Source organism: Equus asinus, chromosome 20, assembly GCF_041296235.1.
Source record: "Equus asinus isolate D_3611 breed Donkey chromosome 20, EquAss-T2T_v2, whole genome shotgun sequence".
Taxonomy (NCBI): Eukaryota; Metazoa; Chordata; class Mammalia; order Perissodactyla; family Equidae; genus Equus; species Equus asinus.
The window spans coordinates 94,576,195-94,595,908 of record NC_091809.1 but is presented as its reverse complement, the minus strand read 5'-3'; the positions used below and the strand labels follow the sequence as shown (position 1 = coordinate 94,595,908).

At 40.1% G+C, this 19,714-nt stretch overlaps 1 protein-coding gene across 1 annotated transcript in view; it reads right to left on the bottom strand.

Moving 5' to 3' along the window:
* The window catches only part of CTR9 (CTR9 homolog, Paf1/RNA polymerase II complex component), a 28,888-nt gene extending 10,322 nt beyond the window's left edge, over nt 1-18,566 (bottom strand). The window contains exons 1-13 of the mRNA XM_014844179.3: nt 18,059-18,566; nt 16,730-16,828; nt 14,226-14,465; nt 13,586-13,703; nt 13,019-13,108; nt 10,245-10,393; nt 6,306-6,413; nt 2,964-3,071; nt 2,614-2,850; nt 2,080-2,169; nt 1,840-1,968; nt 1,546-1,729; nt 281-369 (exon numbers count right to left, since the gene is read on the bottom strand). Coding sequence (XP_014699665.1) covers nt 281-369; nt 1,546-1,729; nt 1,840-1,968; nt 2,080-2,169; nt 2,614-2,850; nt 2,964-3,071; nt 6,306-6,413; nt 10,245-10,393; nt 13,019-13,108; nt 13,586-13,703; nt 14,226-14,465; nt 16,730-16,828; nt 18,059-18,103 — 1,686 coding nt within the window. The 5' untranslated portion in view covers nt 18,104-18,566. The remainder of the gene's footprint in view (nt 1-280; nt 370-1,545; nt 1,730-1,839; nt 1,969-2,079; nt 2,170-2,613; nt 2,851-2,963; nt 3,072-6,305; nt 6,414-10,244; nt 10,394-13,018; nt 13,109-13,585; nt 13,704-14,225; nt 14,466-16,729; nt 16,829-18,058) is intronic.
* Nucleotides 18,567-19,714: the final 1,148 nt, after the last annotated feature.

Sequence of the window (19,714 nt, the reverse complement as noted above, 5' to 3'; positions counted from 1 at the left end):
TAGTACACATGGCAAGAGCACGTGATTTGCAAAACTTTCATTTCAGTTGTTTGTATACATATGTGTGTGTACTAGGCTATGATGTGAAATCTGTTTATTATTGTGGGCCACAATCAAAAAGTTTAGATGAATTCTATACTCTTTAGTATCTTTAATAAGTGAAAAAAATGGAAATGCCAAGATATTAGAAGTATAATAGCCACTAAAAAGGAAAAATTGATTTACTGGCGGGAAAAGGTGAAATAATTATTCTTCAAACCTAAGAGTCAATATTACCAACCTGATTAATCTGAAGAGCCTCCTTAAACCAATCTGAAGCCTCATAAAAGTTTCCTTTATCTCTAGCCATGGCTCCTAGGCGCAGATAGCCTGAAAATATACAGTTAAAAGTTTTTGTTTAAAATACTAGCTACAAAATAGGATGATAATTTTAAAGTCATACTTTTGAAACAATTGTTTTCTGTTAATACAATCACACAACAAACAGAAAAGTTCCACAGGTAAAAACACATCAAGTATCAATATAACTAATTAACAATCTGACAAGTTAAAGAGCAACTGTATCACCAACCAGCCTTACTATCTCAGATTCCTGTCTTCCACTCCATTCCCAACTCTAACACCCTGGTCCAAGTCCTCATCTCAAGCTAAGTTATTTAAAAAGCCTGGAGCTGTTCTGTTTCCAGTTTCTCTCTGATGCGTAGCACTGTCAGTTACTTCTTCTCAAGAAGCTGCTTGTCATATGGCAAAATAGTGACAGCATGTACACCTAGGGATTACTAGTTAGAAAACCTGGGCTCTCACTGTGGCCCTTCCACTTAAATAATAATAAAAAAGTGCCACACAAGTGTAAGCTATTATTTTATCTAAAAATGTCACTCTCCTCAAGAAAACAATAATAGCTTACTTCTGCCTACCAAATCACTTCGAATTCAGTCTGGCATTCAACTAAAATCTTATTAATTTTAAATCACTTTTGCCTCCATAAGAGCAAGACAGGGGCCAAATTAATAGCTTCTGACTTGACCAGAGTCAAAACATCACAGCTTTAGGTTCTTTTAAAGGAAGTACAAGATATAAATTATTTTTAACTAAAACCTTTCCAATTTTACAATGTCTAGGTTGTAAAAACTCAAGGTAGGACATTTTTGGTAATAATCATTTCAAGGAAAAACACTGCTCTTTCTCATATTACAAACATGGCAAAAATGTTTATATGCAATCAAAGCAGGACAATGGCAAGAGTAAATCCATCACCAAAGATGTTGAGGAGCTGTTAGAAGGCTAAGAAAGACAGCTGACCCACCGAAGACAGCCTAGGCTATGACATTGGTCCAACCCATCTCTAGTTGTTTTGGTTTCTTGCATAGATTTAAGTGAAGATGTATCTTTTTTTTTAAGGCCACAAATTTGCCTTGAAGAAAAAGGGACATTATAACCTTCAAAATTTTTAATATTGGTTCTAAGAAAGATTTTCTTTTCAGGCTAAATTTTTGCTGCTGTTCTGGGAATTTTAATACATTAAAAAAAGCTTAAAATTCTTACAGTCAACATAATTAGGATGTTCCCGTAAGATGTTTTTATATAGTTTTTCTGCTTCATGGAATTCACACATTGCTTCATACAGCCTGGCTAAATTGTACGATGTTGTGACAGAAATGGCATTATAATAATGTTCGTCATGCTCAGCTTCTGCCTTTGCGCGATCCAATGACGCCAAAAAATATTTCTATGAGAAAGAAAAGAAAACTACATTGTTCAAAGACTTAGTTGATACACCTAAAAAAGTGTGCACTCAACTTAACAGTAAGAAAGAAGGGATTATTTCTATTTTCCTACCTTTGCCTCCCCTAGATTTCCAAGTCTAAAATGGAGGGCACCCACATTATTCAGAATCTCTGGCGGGACATCAGCTTGCACTTTCTCCTGAAGGATCCGTGTTGCTGTTCCATAGGCTGAAAGGGCACCCTGTATTTTCATGGTGGACAGAATAAGGCGTAAGTGAAAATGAGAGAGAGAACACTACATGGGCTTACAACAAACATACTAGGTAGGAGATGGAAAACATTGCTAAAATACCTGGATATCAGTCTGTTCTAAGATTTGTGCCAATTCAATCCAAGCTTCGACATCATCAGGATACTGCTCTGTGACCTTCTTCAAATGGCCCTGGGATAAAAGAGATCATTAAGCTACAGTGCTCCAACTACAGGCTGTCAACGTAAAAAGTGGTGGCTACTCTACTCAGTTTAATAAGTCAACGGTTTCTTTTCTTTTCTTCTTCTTTTTCTCCCCAAGGCCCCCAGTACATAGTTGTATATTCTAGTTGTGAGTGCCTCTGGTTGTGCTATGTGGGACGCCACCTCAGCCTGGCCTGAAAAGCCATGCCTTGCCTGCGCCCAGGATCCAAACCGGCGAAACCCTGGGCCACCGAAGCGGAGTGCGCAAACTTAACCACTTGGCCACAGGGCTGGCCACTGTTTGTTCTTTCAACTCGAACAAGCTCAGCTAACAAAACTGCTTCCATCATATCTCTAGCAGCAACAACAAGAAATGAGGAATGAGAGTCCAGGGAGAGCTCACAGAAAACAGCAAAGATTTTAAAAAATGTACCTTGGCAATATCTCGTTTTTCTTGATCTTCTGAGGCAGCATATAGAGAGCCAAGAATTTTCATAGTTTCATAATTATTAGGATAAGCTTTCAAAACTTTCTCAAAGCACTGAGAGGCATTTTCTTTGTCACCTCGATAAATATACATTTGTCCCAAACCAAAGAATGGCAGCACAAAGGAAGAGGAGGCAAACTGTGTGGCTTGATAGTAGTACTGGAAAGCCTGGTCATAATCTTCCTAAGAGATGAAAATGAAACGAGACCAACAATACAAACAAAAGATTGCAAAAGACTTCAAACACTGTGAAACCAAAGAACTAGACATCGAGAGAAGGCGCAAAATCATCCTACCTGCACGTGGAATGACCTAGCCAGCTGATAGCAGCTTTCCGCTTGCATCGCCTCCACTTCTGTGTTATGGAATGCATGCAGAGCCAAGTGCTGGACTTTGCTATAATCCTGAACAACGAAGACGTGAGAAGCAACTGAGTGAACTCAAACAACTCTAATCGTCTCAATCATCAGGCTTCCTCAAATTTCATTTTAAAATCTGTTAATTCAATTAACAACAATAGTACTGTACCCAGAGTTACAAATCACTTTTCTCATTCCCTCTGCTGATCAATTCAAGGGAGATGGGAACTAATACATACCCAGTACTTCGCATCTGCCCAATTACATACGTTACTTCATTGAATCCCCACAACACTCCTTTGAGGCCTATTGTTGTGATGTGATTTTAGGTTTTCTAACCTAAGAGAGGTTAAGTCTCTTATTAGCAGTAAGGGTAGCAGTTATCCTCTACTGAGAACTACTATGTGCCAAGCACTATGCTACGGACAACACTTACATTACTTCTAATCTCAATCAAAAAACCTGCAAAGAGTGTCACTATCATTTTATTACTGGGGAAATAGAGGCTTAAAGAAGTGAAGTGTATTGTCTAGGGTGGAAAAGCTAGAATCCGAATTTAGGGTTTTTTCTGACACAAAGGAAATGTTCTACCATGAGGCAGCAAGTGCCAGCGCCTGGATGTGATTTCTGTTCTATTCGAATGCATGGGTCACCACTTTCCCATTTGACCTAACTTTAATTTGGATCACCCAGCTTATCTCCTGAGAGTCTCAGAGTCAGAGTTTACACAGCAGGGGTCGGAAACAACTTTCTGGTTTTAATAGGAACATATTATATTCACTTAACTAGAAATCTGGTCGGAAGTAGAGCTTTTGTTTGGTCAATGGCTAGTTTTGAGATTTTTTTTTTACATTAAGAATAATAACGTGATTGCAGTTGAACAATAATGGAGTGTTTCCCATTAGATAAGTATTTAATACGCATATTACAGGTAATCCTACCTACCACCCCTCAAATCCTATAAAGTAGGTATTATTACCATTTTACAAGTGAGAAAATTAAAGCTTAGGAGTATTAATCTATTTGCCCAAAGCCACATAACTATATAATGGTGATGCCTGAATTTGAACCAGCTGATTCAAACTCCACACTTTTAGCTACGTTACACAGTCTTTTAGCTAAATTTACAAATTGTTCACTGGGATGAGGTAAGCATCAAATGTTGGGTTTGTTTTGCTATGGAATCAACTTTAATTTTCCTACTTTTATTACTCTATGACTCATGACACGTTTTAGGGAATAAAATAGTTCTATTTGAAAGTTAACAGACAAACTATGGAAGATCAGATTCTATTTTAAAATCTTCATTCACATCTTCTTTAGCACGACTGAGACTTCTCCTCTTTAGCTTTATCCCCCCCACAGTTTGGTACTTAATCCACTCTGTATTCTGGTTGCTTCTCTTTCGGATCAAAAGATCAAGCTCAAGTCTCAGTTCTTTCTGGAGGTCTGTGCCAACTGCTCCAGGAGTCACAATAGCTCCCATTCTAAACCCACTTTACCCCTCAATTACTGAAGTTTCTAATGTTAATTAATATCTTTTCTTCCCCGCTAAACTCTTCTCTAGGGAGGCAACGTAGTGTGGTGGGCAGACATCTAAAAGCCATATCTCAACTTTATTACCTGCTAACCGAGTGAACTTCGGCAAGTGACATGCCTTAACATTGCTGAGACTCAATGTTCTTATCTAGAAGAAAGGAAAATAGCAACATCCTGCCTCCTTCCTACCTCCTAGGGCTGCCGACTGACAGACTGAGAAAACATATAAAACATGCTCTGTAAACGATAAAGACATAGATTCGGTGCAAGATAACCGCACATCACCTGGCACACGCTGATCACAGAGCAGGTGTTCAGTAACACAAAACCTTGGCTTGATTTACATATTTCACCACTTAATCGATAAGGCTCAGTGCATCCTGATTGTTTTAAGTACAGGCAAGGCTCTATCTTCAGCAGTAGAAAGGTGACCAGCACGGAAAATTAAAAACTGAATAAATCTCTTCTGCTTCAAGGAAGCAGTCCTAAGAGCTGTGAGCAATGATCATTAGATACGCACTCAAATATTTAGAACCATCAGTCCGGTGTTTCAGTAAAAACCAAACTAACTTGTGTAACTGTCTTATCTTAAACAGTAACACTTTATTTACGTACAAGATACATTTCCATCTTCTCCCTAAATAGTTGCCTTTCAGTACTATAATAGTTATAGCATAAAGCTTAGTAACAATTCATTATGAAAGGGGAGTACGCTTCTATAGCCAGAGGGAGCAAAGCATCATTAATAGCTGGGTGACCTCAGGCTATTAACTCTGCATAAAATACTCATCCACAGAATGAGGATAAAATTATCCACCTCGGAAGAATGTTGTGAATATTATATAAATTCATTCAGTGCACTTTTAACAGTGATTGGCTTTTGGTAAGCACTGAATGCATATTAATAGCAACAGCAACATAGTATCTATTACTAATAAGGATTGACGCAGTTTTGTGAACTTTTACCTAAACTGCTCTTTAACTATTTTTAAGTTCTTAATACAATCTGGTTTTGATATGGCAGATTAAACTTTCATGCTCACTGTAGTAAAACTTCGCCAATGACATCTTGAATTTAGTATTTAAGAAATCTAAAATGCCATCGCTCCTACAGAATTAGTGGCAACTTTAAAAATTACATTATGATCAATGTGCACAAACAAAAATTTCAATGACTCCATGTTGCCTGCATAAGTAGGTCCAGACACACAAGCGCCCCACTGCGTGGATCCAAAGCATCGCCTATCAGGAGCCCACCACATGCTATGCTCTTAGTAAATTAAACTATTAAGACTATTTCATGGGTCTGTGCCTTTCCCCTTTTAACTACCTAGTAACCTCCTCAAAAGCCAGTTCAAGAGATTTTCCTTCTGGTGAAAACCCTCCTTAACCACTTGATCACTTCCTCTTTCATTTCCACCACAGCGCGGCTGACACTTCTACTTCTACACTTAGACTTGTTTACGTGCCTGTGTTTTCTGTGAAACCCAACTCCTTGAGCGCAGGACCACGTCTTCCAGATCTCACACGCCTCTCAGTGTCGGGCACCATATGGTCAATAAACAGTAAGCGAAGGAACAAACATCCCCAGCCCCATAATTAACATAAACTCTAATTTGAAAAAAACCTCCTGATTTTCAAATTTCTTTCCAAGTTAAAAAAATAAAGTACTAACTGCAGTACATAAAAACAAAAATCAGGATTTAAAAAGAAACAACTTGAATAAATGACTTCTCCTACCTTTTTGAAGAAAAAGTGATTTGCCAAGTGGTTCAATACCATGGGGTTGCTAGGATCAATAGTATAGGCTCTGGAAAGAAGCTGGACACCATTTTTGATGGAATCAGCCTAAAAGAAAAACGACGGCAGGGTTGATTGAAAATATTACTTAAATTAGCACTTTTTCAGTTTTCTTTATAGTCTGAAGATATAAGGTTATATAAATTTAAGTTCAGATATAAAAATATAGCTCTTGTTTTTACTAGCCTTCACCAAGGATAAAAAAAATTAAAATACTGAGTTAAACTGGTAGAATTTAGGCTTCTTAACAAACGTAACTGCAGAAGCACCTCCACTGGAGAGCCCTCCCCACCTTCTGATACTGGGCGCATGTAATAAATATACCTGATATCAGACTCCCAGATAATTTACTGCTAATCTCCACGGCAAGTAACAGAAAATACTCCAGAAGACTGCATTTTTCACAGCTTCACTGAGATATAATTCACATACTATTCACCCACTTAAAGTGTATAATTCAACTTTTTTTAGTATGCTCACAGAGCTGTGAAACCATCACCACAATCTAATTTTGGAACTTTTACATTATCCCCAAAAGAAAGCCCATACCCATTAGCAGTCAATTTCCATTTATCCACACCCCCTCATTCACCTCTACCCACACCCCTAGGCAGCCACTAATCTGCTTTCTGTCTCCACAGATTTCCCTATTTCATAAAAGTGAAATTATCTGTGGTCTTTTTTTTTTTTAATGATTTTATTTTTCCTTTTTCTCCCCAAAGTCCTCTGGTACACAGTTGTGTATTTTTAGTTGTGGGTCCTTCTAGTTGTGGCATGTGGGATACCACCTCAGCATGGCCTGATGAGCGGTGCCATGTCCGCGCCCAGGATTTGAACGGGCGAAACCCTGGGCCGCCGAAGCAGAGCGCTCAAACTTAACCACTCAGCCACGGGGCCGGCCACCCCCCCTTTTTTTCTTTAAAGATTTTATTTTTCCTATACCTGTGGTCTTTTTGGAATCAACGTGGCCTTTGGAGACTGACTCTTTTCCTTTAGCGTAATGTTTTATCTTTTTTAATAGCATAATATTTTAAGAGTTCATCCCTGTTGTAGCATATATCAGTACTTCACATACTGCCTTCCAAAAGTTTTAGTTTTGCTTTTCACATTTAAGTCTTTAATCCATCTGTAATGGATTAGTTATGGCACAAGTCAGCGATATAACTGTTGATCATCCATTGCCCATTGGTTGATCGGACTACCTCTGTTGCTCTCAAGTTTCCATCTATATGCGGGTCAGTTTGAGCTCTCTATGAGCTCTCTATTCTGTTCCATTGGGCTATCTTTCTAACTGTGTACTAACATCACACTAGCTTTACCACCACAGCTTTGTCAATAAGTTCTCGTCCTACCTAACTGTTATTCAAAACTATTTTGGCTAATCTTGGTCCTTGGCTCTTACGAAATTTAGATCAGATGGTCAAGTTCCCTGAAAACTGTTGGGATTCAAAGGATTTCTGCCTAGGACCTGAACAAAACTGGAGTTCTCTTGTTAGGAAACATGTTTCTATGAAATGGTTATTGGATAAACAATAGACAGTGTCTGCAACACCTTCTACTCCTAAAATAGAACAAATGTGATGAATTTCCTCAAACGCTTTTTCTCCAACTAGATACATGGTCATGTTGGTTTTTTTTCCCTTTGATCTCAATGATATGGTCTCAACGACAATGAGTCACAGATCTTCAATGTTGAAATGTCTTTGTAATCCTCGGATAAACTCTACTTGTTCATGGTGGGTTTCTTTTTTGCATACACATTCATAAATGGAATCTGGCCTACAATTTCCTTTCCTTATTGCCTTTGAAGAGTTTAATATTAAGCAATATAAAACCTTCATAAAAAAACTGAAGCTTTCCTTCATTTTCATTTTTCTGAAAGTTTGTGTTAGATAAGAATTAGCTGTTCCTTGAAAATTTGGCAAAGCTTAACCATAAGATACCCTAGGCTGATTACTGTCTCAATTTCTTTAATGGTTATTAGCTTATTTGGGTTTTCTATTTCTTTTGATGAGTGTCAAATATATTAGCAAAATGTTGTTCACTGTATAGCCATGCTTCTCAGTTCTTATACCCTATCAGCTTTGCTCCGTGGAAAACCCCTCTGGTTTTACTTTCTACTTTTCTCCTTCATCCTCAATCCCTTCTTCTAATCCTCTCCTCATCACAATTATCCACTCTAATGTGCTTCGTATATATTCTAAATATGCACATATCTCGTAAAATATGTAATGTCGTTTATGTGTTTTTTAAAAACACATAAACAGTATGGGCTATAAATCTCATTCTATTTTTGTAGCTCAACACTATGTTTTAAGATAGTATCCATGTTGCTGTATGTACATCTAGATTATTGCTCTCTCCCAAAATCCATCCCCCTTCCATGATGCCTGGCTCTCTTCCCCCCATTCTCCTTCCTTCCTATCTTTCTAGGAGCTTCTTATAGATTACAGTTTAATTCTTGAGTTCTACATACTTTCCTCTCACTTCTGTGCCAGGGTTTGGATTGAGATAGACAGCAACTCGTGCTATCTCATCATTGTGACAGGAACTGCAAACCTCTTAAGATTTTTAAACGTCTCTATTTCATTTGTAATTAAGTCCCCTTTAATTCTTAATAGTGTTTTTTTGTCTGTGTAACATTTTTCCTTTTTTTACTCTCTTGTTCAGTTCTTGCTTGCGATTTATCTGCTTTATCAGTGCCCACCTCCTGCCTCCCCCACTAAGAGCCCCTTTGGGTTTAGTGCTCCTAACTGCTGTCTTGCTGTGCCCGGCGTTTGTGGACTATGCAACAGCCATTTTACCCCTCTTACCCGTCTAACACAATTCAGACTTTGTAGCCTGTGGAGATCTTTCAATTTCAGGAAGGAAAGCTCCCTCCTCCTCTTCTCTAGCCCCAGGGGATGAATTATGATTGCTCTAAAGCAGTCACCATAATCTATTCCCCTTTCCTGGAGACTGGTCTAAGGCAGTGGCTCTCAACCGAGGGCAATACCATTTTTGGTCATCACAACAAAAGGGATGTGCTGACACTTAGTGGGTGGAGGTCAGGGACGCTGCTTAACATCCTATAAAGGGTAGGATAATTCCCCAGAACAAACATTATCAAGCCCAAAACATCAAGAGTGCCGAGGCTGAGAAACCCTGGTAAGCTTGTCTAGACAATTAGACACAAGGGGAAGCATGATGGGGGGCTTCCTTCTCAATAGAGGACAGAAGTTCTTGCAAAGTTCTTGAAAGTTCTTGAAAAGAAGGCCTTTTATCATTTCTCTTTCCTCCCTCCATATAAGGCTGCTGTAATAATGAGATGCCTGGAGACGCAGCAGCTATCTTGCAACTATGAAGTGACAAACATGAGGCAGACAGCCCACATATTAAGGGAGTACAGAAAGATATAGAACCCTGGGTTTGACAATACTGAGGTGCCAAATCTGAGAGCTCACAGCTTGTTTAGTAAACAGTAAACACACTTATGTTTAAGTCACTGTAGCGTGCTTTTGTTACTTGCCACTGAAAGCATTCCAAACTGATATACAATCTATAATCCCTTATCTGAGATTCTGAAATCAAAAAACCTCTAAAAAAATAAGTTTTTTTTGGTAATCTTAAAGGAAGCTCATTTGGTGGCAAAACTTTACCTGAATTTTGGGGCTATCCTCTTGGTGTGAATAATCACTCACTTTGCCACAGAAATGTAAGTTTGTGTGTGGGGTTGTGTCCTAATAACTGGGGTATTACATATTAGGCAGTGCAAACACCATATTACATTTCTACAATCTGAAATCTTGATTTCTAAAACACTCTGGCCTCAAGAGTTTTAGATAAGGGACCTGGGTCTGAAAATCAGTCAGGAAATAGATAATTTTTTCACTCACATACCTCTTTATTGTTGAGTTCTAGAACAGCCAGTCCCACCAATGCTCCCACACATTTGGAATTGAGTTCCAGGGCTCTGCTGAAAGCCAGACGAGCTTTCTCCAGTTTGTTAAGTTTCACAAAGCAATGGCCCATTCCTAAACGAACTTCGGCTAAAAAAATAAAATCAACTCATTCAATCCATCAATTTTTATGGTTCAAATTTGCTAAAAAAAAAAAAAAAAGGCTTAAATATTCTCTATTTATGAGTTGCAAAATCCCAAAATTAACCTCAGGGTAACTACGCTATAAAATCTTTAGTATATGACAAACTTGGTTTCACTGGAGGTTGGATCATACCATCCTCCCCCCATCCCCCAACCCACACCCCCTCAGCAGGATACCCTTCTCATCGAAGAACAGAGCACCTATAACACCGGTATTTCTCAGGAATGTCTTCTAACACTCCTGGCTACACTGTACCTTCAATATTTAATTTTTGAAGAGCAATTTTTAAACAGAACAAAAAGTTTCATTAAGGCCTTTTTTTTTAAAGATTGGCACCTGAGCTAACAACAGTTGCCAATCTTCTTTTTTTTCGGCTTTTTCTCCCCCAATCCCCCCAGTATATAGTTGTATATTTTTTAGTTGTGGGTCCTTTTAGTTGTGGCATGTGGGATGCCACCTCCACATGGCCTTATGAGTGGTGCCATGTCCGTGCCCAGGATCTGAACCAGGGAAACCCTGGGCCGCCGAGGCGGAGCATGCAAACTTAACCACTCAGCCACGGGGTCAGCCCTTCATTAAGGCCTTAAATGTTGTGACTGACTACACGCACACACTGTCATTCCCGTCAGAGCTTTGTTTACATGTGCTCCCAATTTCAAGGCCATGCCAAAACACTACCAAGTTCCTATCTAAGGCCAACCTCTCCACTGGTCACTGGATCCGACCTCTTCTCATCTATTTAAGGACACTGCTCCAGCCAATGCTAGCCTATTTTTCCCGCATCATCCAACTTCCTCTCTCTACTAGATCATTCTCACCCACAAACATTCTCCCATCTCAAAAGAAAGTCCTCTCTTGATTGCATTTCCCTTCCCAGTTGTTAGCTATTCTTATTCTTCCCTTGATAGCAAAACTCCTTGAGAGATCTATTTACACTTGCTGTCTCTAGTTCCTTTCCTTCCATTTTCTCCTGAATCCACTCCAACAAGGATCTCACCCCCACCATCCCAGTAAAACTGCTTTTATCAAGCTCACTACTGATTTATATGCTGCTAAATCCAATTCTCAGTCCCTATTTTACCTGGCTGAACAACAGAATTTGACACCGACACCCTCTCCTTCTGGAAAATTTTACATTTGGCTTCAAGGACACTGCATTTCTTCTCTTTTCCTTCTACATCTCTGGCTGCTCCTTCTCAGGCTCCTTTGCTGATTCCTCCTCATTTCCCTGGCTTCTAAATGTCAGAGTGCCCTAGGCCTCCCTCCTTGGACCTCTTTTCTATCTATACTCACTCCCTGATGACCTCAGACAGTTTCATGGCTTTATATACCATCTATATGTTGATGACTTTCACATTAATTTCTCGGGCCCAGTCCTCTTTCCTGAACTCCAGCCTTCCTGACCTGTACACTTGTATGTCTATAAGGCATTTCAAACTTTTCACGTCTAAAACTAGTACCTCCTAAAACATTTTCCAAATGTAGTAAAATGTAACTCCACTCTTCCAATTGCTTATACAAAGGAGTTACCTTTGACTCCTCCTTCATCTCACACATCACATCTACTCCATCAGTTCTTCCTTCAAAAGGTATTCAGAATCTGACGACTTGCACCTCCACTATAACCAGCCGAGTGCAAGCCATAATCCTCTCTGACCCGCATCACCGCAACAGCCTTCTACTCGGTCCCCCAACTTCTATCCTTGCCTCCCATGCCCCAGTCTAGTCAACTCGGAAGCTCGAATGATCCTTCTAAATATAAGTCAGATCATTTTACTTACTCCTCTGCCCAAAGCCCTCCAATGGCTTCCTATAATAATTCGTCAGAGTAAAAGCTGAAGTCCTTATAAAAACCTATGATGCCCAACGTGACTGGTCCCTAGTTATATCTCTGACCCTAGTTCTTACTACTTTTCATCCTTGTCCTCTCTCTTTTCCCATTCAGGACACACTGGCTTCCTCGCTCTTCGTCAAACTTCCCAGGCTTTCCTCAGGACCTTGGTACCTCCTACTCCCTCTCTCTGGGAATAATCTTCTCCCACATATCTGCATGCCTCTTAGTTTTTTTAGGTCTTTGCTCAAATGTTTCAGCGATGCATCTCCCTGGTCAACCTTTCTAAGCAACCCTCTTCCAATGCTTCACACACCCCTTTTCTGTTTTATTTTTCTCCTGAGCCCCTAACAATATCTTACATAGTATATATGTTACTCATCTATTTTATCTACCCCACTGGAAAATGAATTCCATGAGGGCAGAGACTTTCGTTTCTTTGGTTCACTGCTGCATTTCCTGGGTCTAGAACCGTACCTGGCACATTGTCGGTACTCAGCGAAATTTGCTAAATAAGCGAGCTTTTGGAAAGAAAAGTAGTACAGGGTAAAAAGATTATAATATGACCTACTATTCAGCTTTTCAATCAAACACAATATTTTTTTAGAAATCTCAATTCTGTCATTTCAACAATCCTATAGTATCTTTTCACAACTAACTTCATAAGCAACTGCCAAATCCTCAATATTTTAAGTTGGATTATACACTGCTTAGATTTAAAATAAATTTTTTCTCTTACCTGGACATCCTGGGTTAGTACGCAATGCCTTCTTATAGTAAGCAAGTGCTCCTCTGTAATCCTTCTTGTTGAAGGAAATGCAAGCTTTACCTGTAATTTTTAAAAATAAACACGCACTGATTCAAGAACACAAGTTTCATATGCTTTACACTAACTCACCTAAATCAAATACAGCTCTGAGTGGGAAATACTTGAAAATAGTGAAAATGACTGCATATTAAAACTTGTTTTCCATAAGGGAATATTAATTTATGCCTATAAACAGAACGGGCCTGTCTTTATGTTACATGTTATAAAATAATAACTAAAATAGCTTAAAGTTGTCCAAATAGAGATTGTTTATTGACTCTTTAGAAGTGGGTAACAAATTTTTCTTAACTGGTATATACTTTATTTCTGTAATTTCAACAGAAGCAATTATCTATTGCAGATAGTTTCATTTTGAATAAGGTAAAGCTCTTTCACTTTGCTGTCCAGCTCAGTTACTAAGGCTCTATTACCAAGAGATACATTCCAGCACATGCTGAACAATATAGATTCCTAAGATGGTTGCTGAATATGACTTACCAAGAAGGGCTGGAATATTATTTGGAGACTGGTTGAGTACAAAATGAAACTGTGCATCAGCCTGATCCATTTTGTCACCTTCAAGTAGGCAGAAGCAGGCTCTTCCCAACAAATGGTTCTAAAAAAGTAATGCATCCTCTTAGACTTGACCTTACCAAGGGCTATGCACAATTTAACATGAATGTGTAACACTAAAATGAACACCATATAGAAGGTGGGGGAGCATTGCATAAACTCCTCTCTCAACTACAACATGTTTAAACCACCAACGTGCAATTCTTAATCACAAACTGAGAAATTATTCTGAAATGCAAGTCTTCTGTGCCAGGAACAATAACAAAAAGAAAAGTTCAAACTCCTTAAAATATGCTTGAAATTCACCTTGAGATGTTGGAATTACTGACACAAAATGTGAGATAAGTTTTATATGCTAAATTTGCCCCTATTACTTCAACAGTACAGGGACCAGAAAAATTCCAATTTTAACAAGGAAAGCTTTCTTTTTGACCATTTATATCAACCATGTTATTTTAAGAAAAATTCTTTAAAAAACAAAAAGATCTGTTGCCTATCACATACAATTTGCTTTCATGTGGTATTTTCCCCTTTCATAAATACAAAGAAGTCTGACTTATTTTACCTGATCATACATAATAATTTTATCGGCCATTGTATAGAGCAGGGTTGCCTGTGTAATAAGATCTTTCTTATTGTCCTTATTCTTTTCCTTCCGAGCCTGTTGTACATAATAGGCCGCCAATGTATCCAAGCAAGTCATCTGGTCTTTTTCATGGTCTCTATAGTCCAAGTTGCCATCTATCCGTGCTGCTTCCAACAACTTTACAAACTCTTCTGTTTTTCCTTGCTTGTAGTATTCCAGCTATAAGGTAAAGAATCCAATTAGAATTACCAAAGCCTATGCCCATACAAAAAGTTGTACATGAATGTTTATAGCAGCTTTCCTTGTAATAGCTAAAAACTGGAAACAACTCAATTGTTGGTCAACAGGTGAATGCAGAAACCAGCTGTGGTACATCTGCACAATGGCTACCACTCAGCAGGAAAAATGAACAAACCACTGATACATGCTCCCACATGGATAATCTCAAAATAACTACGCTGAGTGAAAGAAGCCCAACCAAAAAGAAAACATACGTACTGTTATGATTCCATTTACATAAAATTCTAGAAAATGCAAACTAATCTTTAGCAACAAAAAACAGATGGGGGGGGGGGAGCCGGCCCCGTGGCTAAGTGGTTAAGTTCGCGCGCTCTGCTGCAGGCGGCCCAGCGTTTCGTTGGTTCGAATCCTGGGTGCGGACATGGCACTGCTCATCAAACCACGCTGAGGCAGTGTCCCACATGCCACAACTAGAAGAACCCACAATGAAGAACATACAACTATGTACTGGGGGGCTTTGGGGAGAAAAAGGAAAAAAAAAAAACACACATCAGGGGTTGCCTGGGCTCTGTGGAGGGCCGGGGAGAGTTTGGAGGAAAGTTTTTGGCGTGATGGATATATTCTGTGGTGATGATTTCACAGGCAAATACATATGCTAAAACTTCTCAAATGCTACACATCAAATATGTACAGTTTATTATAGATGAGCTATATCTAATAAAGTTGTTAAAAAAATTATAATCACCACAAATGCTTCCAACTTACTTCTTACCTAGACAATAGTTGATTTCAAACTCAATCAGAGCCCAAGAGAGAGAAAGCAATAATGAGCGGTATAAAGAATTCTGAACAGAAAACTTGGGTTCTGGTTCTAGATCTATCAAAACTATCTATGACTTTGGGCTTATTGAATAACTTCCCTGGACATCAGTTTCAGATTATTTATTAATAATCGAAGAAACATCTATCATTTATTAACCATCTACTATGGGCCACATATTATGCCAGGAACTTCACATACATCATCTCTAATCTGTATAACCACTCTTGAAGTAAACACTAACACCCCTATATTTTAGACAAGAAAACAGGCCCAGAAGGTAGATCATTTGTGTAAGGTCACATAGCTACTGAGCACCCAAGTTGGAATTTGAACAAAGGTCTCTCTAATCCCAAAGTCTACACTCTTTCTTCTGTAACAACCTACAGGTCACATGTTTCACCAGTTTTACCATAGGTGCCATGCTAATCCTCCAATACTCCAGTTTTCATGTAAGGGCTATTAAAGGAGGCATTTGTACTTAAAAAAAAAAAACAAAACTAAGTACGCTTCTGGTTTGAAAAAATGTGTGACAAGCATTAATGGCTTGTTTTCCATAGAGTAGGAAAACTTATCGCTTCAAAAGTCAGGAAGGCATTGCTTGTCCCTAAAAACATTTCTCTGTAAATCCATATCTAAGAAACAGAGTTGGGCTTGAGCACTAGATACTAGCCCAATTCCAGACCTGCTTCTCTGATCCTTCAAGTCAGTATTAGGGGCCTCTTATCTTTCGTTACATGAAAGTAACGACCTGTGGCACACTTGCTTAGAAATAATGATCACAGTATTTACTATATATTACTGCAACCACTTACTGCAATGTTCCCATAAAAAGGAAACATCATTACAGCTGCTCCTGGGGATGGTGGAGGGTATTAGTATTTTAGGCTCTCTGAAGTGATTTTCCTGAGAATCTCTAGTAGTGTTTATGTTAATGAAAGGAGCCAAACAAGACAAAAAAACTTGAGCTCGAGATAAACTTCATCCAGAAGGGCTTCTGTGAGTTAGCCTGGAATCTAGTCACTTTCTAGAGTATTTTACCGGAACTGTTTTATTGTTATGGGAAACAATGTTAAGTAGCAATGTTTACATTGTGTCACCTTATTTTTCCTCAGCTTATCGATAAACCATAAGCCAGACCTCATGGGGTAATCACTAAATAATCAAATACTCAGAATAGAGTACTAGTTAACTTAAATGAATTTTGCCTTTATCAACATATACTAATTTACTAATGGAGTAGCACATTCTTTAGGAAACTGACCTTTTTGTTCCATAAATGGTGATACAATTAACTTCCATACACATGGTAAAACTGATTTATCTATCATGCACCCAAGCTGGCTAGTACTGTATCTGAAAAAAGAAACCACATAGTTTTTCCAGTCAACAAATAAAAAGTATTTGCTATATGAATACTGACCGCCAAAGCAATCCATATGTGCAGTTGTGTGTGCTCCTGTTTCAGAATACTGATAACTTCGTCTCCCTCCGGTAACTGATCAAAGTCAAGTTCAATGACCTAAAACATAAAATGTAGGTTTTAACTCATTTCTTGTTTAAATTCGCATTTCTTCTTTGACTGCTGCTTTTCTTGAATTTACATCAATACAGATATACGTAGGGTTTGTATTCACTTTCAATAGGGCTAAGCAAGTATATGTTAAGAAATGTTTAAGGAGCAAGTGACAAATAGGTTATATGGTATTATTAAAGTAAAAGCATAGAGAAGCACACAAATCCTGCCAGTTGTCCTCAAATCACTAGAATTATAAAAAGCTACAAAAGCTTTGCTTACTCAAAAATAACAAAACAAAACCCTGCTTAACATAACGATGCAGGTAAAGAGCAGACAAGCACCCCTGAGACTCTGGTGCTGGGTCTGACGACTTCAGAAGCACCATCCCAGCGGCAACGCAAAGTTGAACGCCACTGCACACATTTACCACGGAGGCAGCATCTGTGTGTCACAGACACTCCTGAACGTGGACACAAAAATAATAGTAGGAAAATATTCTGGAATTAGAGAGTGGTGATGGTTACACAACGTTGTGAATATTACTAGAAACCACTGGAACTTACGGCAAGTGAATTATATCTCAAATTGTATCTCAATCCAACAACCAAACAAAAACAAGAGTATGAGAACACCCAGTAAGACAACGACAATGCCGAGAGCTTTACTCGGACAGGCCACCGGCCACCGTGAAGGGGCCGCCGGGGAAGGAGAGGGCGTTAGTGCCACCAGCCCACAGCGGCGGCCAGATGGTGGGGTCTCTACGCTGCTGACGGAGCCTTGTGTGGCGGACACTGTGCATGACAGACTCGAGTCTCTAGCGGAGAAAGGGCGGCATCCTACACATTTCCAGGGAAAGAGACTTGTTCGAGCAGCAGAGAGACCACGGCGACATCAGCGCCCACCGCCGCGATCTGCCGGGAGCTTTACGGTTATCGAGCACTCACACCCCGCGCCCGTGAAACGGGAAAGAGCCGAGGACTGTCAAATAGAACAGGCCGGAGGAGAACTTTCAAGAAGTCCTTCTCGAGTGGCCCCGAGGCTGCGGGGACGCGGCGCCCCCAGCCCGGAGGGCGCAGGGGCTGGGGAACCGGGGGATCAGAGCTTCGGCCGGGGACTGCGACCCGGACTCCTCGGGAGAGGGTGCTCTCGCTTCGGAGACGAAGTCGGGGAAAAGCGGGAGGAGGCGACCGTCCAAGTTCACGGCCCCCGCCCTCCCCCATCCCCGACACTCACCTCGTCAGTGTCCCGGAGGGGAATCTCGATGGAGCCCCGCGACATGGTGAGATCGGAGGACGAGCGGGCGTCTCGCCCCGCCGCTCCGCAGCCGGTCCTCCTGGCTTCTGGCTCGTCCAGAGGCTGGCGGCCGTTCGGGTCTGGCGGTGACTGCCGCCCCGCGGCGCCGCCGGAGCTCGGGCTTCTCCTTCCCGTCAGCCGCTTAAACAACGAGCAGCCGTCGGCGTCCGACCACTTCCGGCAGCCCCGCCCCCTGCCCCGGAAGCACTCCCCGCCAGCGGGCCCGCGAGCTCCGCCGCGACCGTAGTGTGTCCCTGACTTTGGAAGGACGGCTCTGAGGCTTTCGTCGGCACGTCTTCCCCTCAGTGGGTCTGCCGCTTCTGAACCTGAGCCCCGCGGCGGCGCGGGCTTGAGCAAACGCGCCGGAGGCGGAGCCGCCCCGCCCCGGGCTGGACCCGGCGGCGAATGGGGCGCGGGCTCGGGGCTGGCCACGGATGACGCGGGACCGCTGGCCAATGCCGGCCGCCCTGGGCTCCGACTGCGCCCCCGAGCCCCGACTGGTCGTTCTTCTTATCAAGATTGTCCCGATAATCTAGTCTTTCGTTCTTCAACCCCGTCCGTCAATGGTTCCTCGTTTAGCAGCTGTTATGTCCGGGTCCTACCTGTGCTACCTTTGTGATCAGTTAAATATAAATGTTACCATGAATTCTGTAATCATTGTGAGAGTTCGTGTATTTTGTGTTTTTTTTTCTTTGAAGCATATGAGAATGTGCTAGATTTGTGATTTTAATAAAATTGTTGAAGAATCTGATTAAGCCTGTAATCAATGTTTTGATTAAGTTATAGAATTTGATTAAATACGTTTTAATTACTGTTTTCGTTAAATTATAGAATATGATTAAATTAGTCTGTAATCAATGTTTTGATTAAATCAGAGAAGGATCTGATTAAATAAATTTGTAAACAGTGCCAGTTTTACCTCTAAGTGTCTCTCAGGTGTATCCCTTCCTTTCATCTCCATCACCTCCATTCCAGCCCAAACCAATTATCATCCTTTCCTGCCTGGGTGACTGCAGTAGCCTCCTAATCCAGCCTCAGCATTGTTACATACTTATCTTTAAAAGATATTTGTATAAGTATTTGATGTTGCCTTTCCTCCTACCTTCCTCAAAACTCTTAAGTGGAAACTTTGTTAAAGTTATGTTTTGATTAGTGGCCTAGCTGTTTCAATGTTTGGAGCTGTTCTGTTCAATACAAACATAATGCTAGCCACATAGGTAAATTAAAATTTTGCAGTAGCCATATTAAAAAAGTAAAAAGAAGTAGATGAAATTAATTTTAGTAATATATTTTATTTTGCCAAATATATCCAAAATATTTCAACATGTAACCATATTTTTCATGCTAAGTCTTGGAAATCCAGTATGTACTTTACACTTACATACTTAGTTGCTTAATTTTAAGTGGAAATACTAGATCTGTATTTAGATTCATAAAATTTACAGTTGAAAAAGATCCATGTACTTGAGTTTTTCCAGACACACAGGAGTTTTCCAATAACTGAATTAATTATCAGTTTTACATTTTAAATTAATTAAAATAAAATTTAAAACTCAGTTCCTCACTTGGGGCCCGCCAGTGGTGCAGTGGTCAAGT